The sequence below is a fragment of the Chrysochloris asiatica genome, unplaced genomic scaffold (assembly GCF_000296735.1).
Source record: "Chrysochloris asiatica unplaced genomic scaffold, ChrAsi1.0 scaffold00044, whole genome shotgun sequence".
NCBI lineage: Eukaryota > Metazoa > Chordata > Mammalia > Afrosoricida > Chrysochloridae > Chrysochloris > Chrysochloris asiatica.
The window spans coordinates 20,121,095-20,129,682 of record NW_006408562.1 but is presented as its reverse complement, the minus strand read 5'-3'; the positions used below and the strand labels follow the sequence as shown (position 1 = coordinate 20,129,682).

Sequence of the window (8,588 nt, the reverse complement as noted above, 5' to 3'; positions counted from 1 at the left end):
AGATCAACAGTTCGAAACTACGAAACTACCAGCTGTTCCCCAGAAGAAAGATGAGACTTTCTGCTCCCATAAAGATTTATAGCCTTGGAAACTCTATACAGGGTTGCTAAGAGTTGGAACCGACTCCATGCTACATAACCACCCCCACCCCCACCATTGGACTCCTAAGGGGCTCTGGTGGAGTCCTGGTGTTGCTTACTGTGTGGGACTGCAAGGTTGATTTGAGCTGCAAGGTTGGCGTTTCAAGCTCACTAGCCACTTTTTAGAAACCCTCACCAAGGTCGCTGTGAGTTGGAACTCACTCAAGGGCACTTGACAACAAAGGCAACATTGATTTCTTTACATTGAATTCACATCCAATCTCACTATAACTCATGCTTGACTATAGCTTGTCTAGCACTCATACTTTCTCCATTACAGTCTTTTTGTGCTTAGGTACACTAGGTAGTACCTCAGCACCATAGTTAAGAGCCATTTTAAGCAGCAAAGTCACCAACAAAAAGCACACATTTGAAGACTGTGGCACTATGCAGACCAGGAAAGGGACAGTTGTGTACAGTATGAATGTTGAGGTCACATGGCAACATGTTGCTGGTTTGATGTCTGTTGGGAACATACGTACCGGTGACTCAAACTGTTCACTTCAGAGGGCTGTGATAGGTCTGCCGATATTGACCAGGGGGCGGAGTTGCAAATAAATTATACCAAACAGACAAATTCTCAGATGTAGTATCTGGAACTAATGAGGATCCCCGATAATATAGCATGGTAACTGGAATTTTAATCATATATTTGGAAGCTGGAGTTATTTAATCGAACTATGTGGGTTAATGCACTGGACTGCAAAGTTGGTTTGAGCCACAACGTCAGTGGTTTAAGCTTGCCACTCACTCCTAGAAAACCCTATACAGGGTCACAGCTCAAACTTTAATAAATGCTATAGAATCCATACTGGAGAAAAGCCCTACTGGTGTAAGAATTGTGGGAAAACCTGTAGCAAATCAAACCTTTTAAAACATCAGAGGCTCCATACTGGAGAAGGAGAAGTATTGTGAATGTTGAGGGTGCAACCTTTGGGGAGTGCTGTGGCTCGAAAGGTTATGCACTGGACTGTGAACCAGAAGATCTGCACTTCAACTCACCAGCCATTCTGGAGAACAGAGAGGCTTCCTGCTGCTGCAATCATTTACAGCCTTGGAAACCCAGAGGGTTGCTGTGAGTCAGAACCGACTCAGTGACACTGAGTACCAACAACAACCAACAGCGCACCTTTATTTTTTTAACCTTGTTGTTGTTGTTGTTAAGTGCCGTGGAGTCGGTTCCGACCCATAGCAACCCTGAACAGGATTTCCGAGGCTGTAAATCTTTACAGGAGCAGAAAGCCTTATCTTTCTCCTATGGAGCAGCTGGTAGTTTCGAACTGCTGACCCTGCGGTTCGCAGTTCAATTCGTAACCACTACGCTAGCTATGGAGAAACCTAGTAATTGCAGTAGGAACTGTGGTGGTAGATTTTGCTTCCATTCAACATCAGGAGCCCCTAAAGAGTGAGCGCTCCATGTGGAACAGGAGCAGATGGTTCTGAGAGCCTCAGTGGGTTCCTCACTAGCCACTTCCCTCTCCATACCTCAGGTCCCAGCTAGCTGAGTCAATGGTGTCCCCTGGGGGGATCGGGGCTGGCCGGTGAACCACACATTACAAGGGGCCAAGGGGAGGTTGTTGGTGATGAGCTAACACGCTGGCAATGACAGATGATGAGGACACGTGTGTGTGTGCATGTGTGCATGTGTGTGGACAAGGAGGTGGGGGCAGCCGAGTTAGACTACCAACTCCTTGGACTCCATTTGTTATTCTTCCCCCCACACGCATAGCTGGTGGAGATGGGCATTATATTTGCATTTCTTTTCATTAATTTTCAAACCTTTTGAAATTTTAAGGTTGGGGGTGGTGGAAAAAGTCAGGAGAGGTGAAGGGAGGAGAGTAGTGGCAGAAGAGGAGGTGGAGGACATGGAGATGGCTCAGAAAGTTATCCTGGAGTGAAGGAACAAAGCCCCGGAGAAGGTGACAGAGTTGGTCCTCGATAATGAAGAAAAACGTGGCATCAGGATTGGAGGAAGACTCATTAACAACCTGCGATATGCAGATGATACAACCTTGATCGCTGAAAGTGAATAGGACTTGAAACATTTACTTATGAAGATTAAAGAGCACAGCCTTCGATATGGATTGCATCTCAATGTCAAGAAAACAAAAATCCTCACCACTGGACCAATAAACAACATTCTTATCAATGGAGAAAAGATTGAAGTTGTCAAGGACTTCATTCTTCTTGGATCAACTATCAACACTCGCGGAAGCAGCAGTCAAGAGATCAGACGACGGATTGCTCTGGGCAAATCTGCTGCACAGGAACTTTTTAAAGTATTGAAGAGCAGAGATGTCAGCTTAAGGACTAAGGTGCGCCTGACCCAAGCCATTGTGTTTTCAATAGCCGCATATGGATGTGAAAGCTGGACAGTGAATAAGGAAGATCGTAGAAGAATTGATGCCTTTGAGTTGTGGTGTTGGAGGAGAATACTGAAAGTGCCATGGACTGCCAAAAGAACCAATAGATCTGTTTTGGAAGAAGTGCAGCCAGAGTGCTCCTTGGAGGCAAGGATGGCTAAGCTTCGTCTCTCCTACTTTGGACATATTGTCTGGAGGAAACAATCGTTGGAGAAGGACGTCATGCTGCGTAGGGTGGAGGGTCAGAGAAAAAAAGGAAGACCCCCAACGAGATGGATCAGCCAAGTGGCATCATTGATGGACTCAAGTGTGGCAGCGGTAGTGAGATTGGCCCAGGATGGGACATTATTTCGTTCTGCTGTGCATGGGGTCGCTATGAGTCGGTTCCGACTCGATGGCACCTGACAACAACAACAACAATGGGGAAATTGAGGGCCTAAATGATACTTTTAAAGAAGTTTCTGAGTATGGCTGATGTAGGACTAAGTTCACTGGTCCGACTTCCCAGCTTAAATAAACTTGGAAAGTTAGAACTTAGTATTTCTGGAGACTTGGAAGTCCTGGCAGAGAAATATCCAAATCTTACCTACCTCAATCTGAGTGGAAACAAAATCAAAGATCTCAGTATAGCAGAAGCTCTGCAAAATCTTCTAAAAATTGAAAAGTCTTGACTTGTTTGACTGTGAGATCACAAACCTAGAAGATTACAGAGAAAGTATTTTTGAACTGCTGCAGCAATTTACAGGCTTAGATGGATTTGATCAGGAGGATAATGAAGCATCTGAAGAGGAGGAGGATGAGGAGGATGAGGAGGAGGATGAGGAGGAGGAAGAAGAAGAAGAAAAAGAAGAAGAAAAGAAGAAGAAGCTGTTCTTCAAGGATTTGAAGAAGAGGAGGAAGAAGAAGAGGATGAGGATGAATCAGGCTTAAAATTTGGAGATGGAGAAGAGGAAGTGGGCCTCTCATACTTAATGAAAGAAGAAATTCTGAATGAAGAAGATGATGATGACTATGTTGAAGAAGGAGAGGAAGAGGAAAATGAGCAAGAAGGTCTTAGAGAGGAGAAGAGAAAATGAGATGCTGAAGATGATAAAGAAAAAGATGACTAGATCATTTTAAAAGACCAGACTTTCTAATATTCTTGGGTGTCTTCATTGTTTCTTCATGATAGCTATCCTTAGAGAAAAATCACATGTAACTTTTTACAGGAATAGTGTGATTTTACTTTTTTTTTTGCCTTTTTATCATTCCAAATAAGATTTATTAGTCTGTTAATGACCATAATGTATGTAGAGAAAAGTTTTTCATTGACCCTCCCCACATTGGAATCTTACATTTTCTAATTCACACTTGCTGCATTAGTCATTTTAAGGCCATGATTAAAACACGATACCTTTTTACAAGGTATGGTATAGTTCAGTTCATTCACAAGGTTTTAAAGTTATTTATAAACCAACTGAAGCCAGATGTAATATGAAATGACAATAGTCTTTTGAATTGGTTATTTTTTACAGGTAATCCAGAGATCTTTAGTTTGAAGGTATCAACTTTTTTTTTTTGCTATGGATATTTGGGTAATTAATTATTTGTTGTAGAGTTATTTAGAAAGCAGAAGCAGAATAGTAAATGCTCTGTTTAGCAATACATGAGGTTTGTGGAGGCTTCTTAAACCTCCTTTAAGCCAGTTGACTGTAAGATTTTATTTTTGAAGGAAAAGTTGCTTATACTGAGTTAAGAGACGTGCAGGTGAGCTAGCCCTTTCTTCAGGCTGCACATCATGACATAACAGATCATTTGTTTTTAGGTATACGTTCTTTTTCCTCTCAACAATTTCTTTATGATCATCTTCCCTTCTTATTTCACTCCCCTCCCTCTATTTCAAAAAAGAAAGGTTGAGAAACGTGTAGCTCGCCTGGAGGGTCGTTGGTCTTCTACCTCCTCACTCACCTTCTCAGACTTGTCCCAATTTTAAACAAGCAAGAGAAATTGAGTGTCTTCTCAGATAGAAATGTTACTATCCATATAGTTCTATGTAACAGGTTCTGCTTACACTAAATCTCTTTTGGTTGATAACATGTACAGATTAATAGATAAGGGGAAAAAAAAGAAGCAAAGGAGGCTTTGGGAGCCTCAGTGTGCCTCAAAAAACACAGTAATTGCCTGTTGGTAATTCATGAGACTTTAAGTTAGCTTCCTAAATGATTTGGATAATGTGCTACTAAATATTTTTTGTTTTCCTGAATAAAAACTTTATTCTTCCTGCACTTACCAAGGATTATCAGATATAACACCATTTAATTGGGATCTACTGCTCTGGTTTTTTATTCCATCAATTCCTGGTGCCTTGTTCTTTGCCAATTCTGTCAATGCACTTTGGACTTCCTCCCTGAGTATCATTGGCTCTTGTTCATATGGTACTTCTTGAAATGGTTGAACATTAACCATTTCCTTTTGATACAATGATACAACCTTGCTTGCTGAAAGTGAAGAGGACTTAAAACATTTACTGATGAAGATCAAAGAGCACAGCCTTCAGTATGGGTTGCATCTCAATGTCAGAAAAACAAAAATCCTCACCACTGGACCAATAAACAACATTCTTATCAATGAAGAAAAGATTGAAGTTGTCAAGGACTTCATTCTTCTTGGATCAACTATCAACACTCGCGGAAGCAGCAGTCAAGAGATCAGACGATGTATTGCATTGGACAAATCTGCTGCACAGGAACTTTTTAAAGTGTTGAAAAGCAGAGATGTCAGCTTGAGGACTAAGGTGCGCCTGACCCAAGCCATGGTATTTTCAATAACCTCATATGGATGCAAAAGCTGGACAGTGAATAAGGAAGATCGTAGAAGAATTGATGCCTTTGAGTTGTGGTGTTGGAGGAGAATACTGAAAGTGCCATGGACTGCCAAAAGAACCAATAGATCTGCTTTGGAAGAAGTGCAGCCATAGTGCTCCTTGGAGGCCAGGATGGCTAAGCTTCGTCTCTCATACTTTGGACATATTGTCAGAAGGGAACAGTCGCTAGAGAAGGATGTCATGCTGGGTAAGATGAAGGGTCAGAGAAAAAGAGGAAGACACCCAATGAGATGGATTGGCTAGGTGGCAGCATTGATGGACTCCAATGTGGCAGCGGTAGTGAGGTTGGCCCAGGATCGGACATTGTTTCATTCTGCTGTGCATGGGGTCGCTATGAGTTGGTTCCAACTTGATGGCACATGACAACAACAACAACAACTGCTCTGGTAGCATAGTGGTTACGAATCGGGCTGCGAACCACAAGGTCAGCAGTTCGAAACTACCAGCTGTTCCACGGGAGAAAGATGAGGCTTTCTACTCCCGTAAAGATTTACAGCCTCGGAAACCCTGTACGGGGTCGCTATGAGTCGGAACCGACTCCATGGCACATAACATCAACAATAACATGGTAGTTTGGAAAATATTTGGAAATTAATAGTAAAATTGAGATTTGTTTTCAAATGCTTGGGCATTAAAAGAAGAAACATCTAAGGGATAAATGTGAGTGGGCCTGTATGTGTTTCCTTATAAGCCTACTAAAACATATAATGGGTAAACTAGCACCTCTCAGTTTTGTCATGAGGCTCTTGCATTTTAAATCTTGGCTATCTAAATTATTTTCCTTTTGGTTTGAATCTTTGTAGAAAATTATAAAAAGTTAATGTCCGCAAGTGAATTGAAGTTACTCTTCCACACTAGGACATATTTAAATTACTTTTAGTTAAAATGTATGAGTTGAGTTTGAGAGTAAAAATTTTGGAGATATTTGTAGAGTAATTAAAAAGTTGCACAACTCACTGAAATGAAATTCTTAGGATCAGTTTAGTGGGAGATTGGTATCTCCAAAAGACTGACATTTTAGCTCTCTTTAACAATTGAAATCTTTTGTTTCAATCCCTAATAAATCTCATCACATAGTATGCCAGCTTATAAAAGTTATTTTAAAAAAATTAAATTTATATATATTGACTTGCTTATCAATCATCTTACTGTGCAATCAAAAATAGAGTTCTTTGGTTTGAAAACAACACTTTAGAGCCTCCAGGTAACTCTTAAAACTTATTCAGCTTTGTGGGTGATATTTCCAAGCAAGTAAGTAAGAGTGGGTTTTATGTTTTGTAGAGGTTTTTGGTCCCATTTTAATGCTCTTTGTATGGCAGTATGTATATAGTGTGTTAAGTTCCCTGAGAATCTCTCCTCAAGAAACTTTGAAGTTAATACTTTTGTGTAACTGTGTTTTAGATAAAGTCATGACAATGTTAAAACAAACAACCGTAAAAATGCCATACTCCTGATCATTCTTTTATTGTTTCTGATCCCTGTTTTTCCTGTGATTGCTGTAAGTGAGTTTTTGTAACTGAAATGCTTCAAATAAATCAAAGATTTGTTATTAAAAAAAGAGAAGAATACATATTCATTGTATTGGGAGGGAAATGCCATTCTCTTGATGAATAATTATTAAATAGCTATAAAGATTAATATCTTATGTTAGAATATTCTTTAATAAGTCTTAATTGAATATTGAATAAGTTAATATATATAGTTGTTGTTAAGTGCCTTCGAGTTGGTTCTGACTCATAGACACTCTGTATAGGGTTTCTGAGGCTTTAAATCTCCCACAGAGCAGCTGGCGGTCTCGAACTGCAGACCTTATGGTTCCAAGTCCAGTGTTTATTGTACGGAGCCACCACACTTCCCAAAATATATATTAGGTAAAAATACTAATGGAAATAGAGAAATCTCTATGAGTGTAAGATAACTATGGTGGTCATTCTATTGATAAGTAACATTTCATTTAGGAAAAAGAAAAATATGGAATTGGCAATGTGTTTTTTCTTCTTAAATGGATATTTTATTTTCAGGGTCTTCCAGGAGAGATTGGAGAAAAAGGAAATTCTGTGTTTATTTTAGGTGGCATTAAAGGTCTTCAGGTAAGCGTGCTGATTGTGGTGAGCTTTTAAAAACTGATTTGCATGTAGGTAAGTAAACCCATACAGGAAGCATCTGGGTAAGGAGATTCCTTTACAATGTCCCGAGCATACTGGTGTTTGTGATTATCTGACCCATGGAACAGATAAGCACAATGCTCCTTACGAGAAGGCAGTGCCTTTCATTGCCTGGGCTCTAAAATTCCCGCACTGCCCAAGTAATCTTGCAGAGCTGCAGGGGGTATGTTTATTTTCGTGTTGCTCCACCTGGACACTAAAGACCTCTGGGGCTAGATCATTCATTGTTATGGGGGTTGCCCTGTGCATTATAGGATGTTGATCAGCATCCTTGGCCTCAACCTGCTAGATGCCAGTGGCCCCTCCCCAAAAATGTTTGCCATCATTGCCAGATGGCCTCAAGATTCAAAATCACACTCACTTGAGAACCACTGAATTATTTTATAGTTAAGATAAAGTAAGATGAATACTTCCTATCCAGTATATTGATAGTTATTGATATGGAGCCCGAAAATGATGGAAAATTCTGCAGCATTGTTCTCGATAGCCAACACTTTTGTGGGTTTCTGTAGGGTCTGATAAAACAGAAGGAACCATGGTGATTTCGGTCGGTTACATGTTAGGCTGCCAGCTCTAGGTCAGCAGTTCAAGCTTACCAGGCATTCTGAGGGGGAAAGATGAAGCCATCTGCTCCTGTAAACATTGACAGGCTCAGAAACCTTAGGAAGTAGTTCTTTTGCGTGCAATTGGGTTGTTATGAGTTAGTTAGTTCCTACTCAGTAGCAGGTCTGGTTTGGGTTTTAAATAGACAAAGCTTAGTACTAATTTTACTTCCATGGTATACAATATTCTTCCTTAAGAGAAATGGTCATGTCTTGAAAATGTACTGTGTGTGCCTCCTCTTGACTCATCATTTCTGTTGATCTTCTACATACTAAGGGCTTCTCATATTAGGGAGACAAGGTAGTATCTCGAAACTTCATTTCTGAATGTTTGTTTGGCATTCCCTGCTTAAAGCACAAAAATATTTAATTTATCAAAGACGGTGTTGTAAAGGTTTCATCATTTTTACGTTCAGTATCAGTGACTTTTATTCTACAGAATGGCAAGCATTTTG

At 40.3% G+C, this 8,588-nt stretch overlaps 1 protein-coding gene and 1 pseudogene across 1 annotated transcript in view; both read left to right on the top strand.

Annotated features, from left to right (window-relative positions):
* The window catches only part of COL4A4 (collagen, type IV, alpha 4), a 175,917-nt gene that overhangs the window by 58,542 nt on the left and 108,787 nt on the right, over window positions 1-8,588 (top strand). Inside the window, exon 7 of the mRNA XM_006861931.1 lies at window positions 7,388-7,456. Within this exon, the coding sequence (XP_006861993.1) occupies window positions 7,388-7,456 (69 nt within the window). The remainder of the gene's footprint in view (window positions 1-7,387; window positions 7,457-8,588) is intronic.
* On the top strand, window positions 2,006-3,612 carry LOC102825089 (annotated as a pseudogene).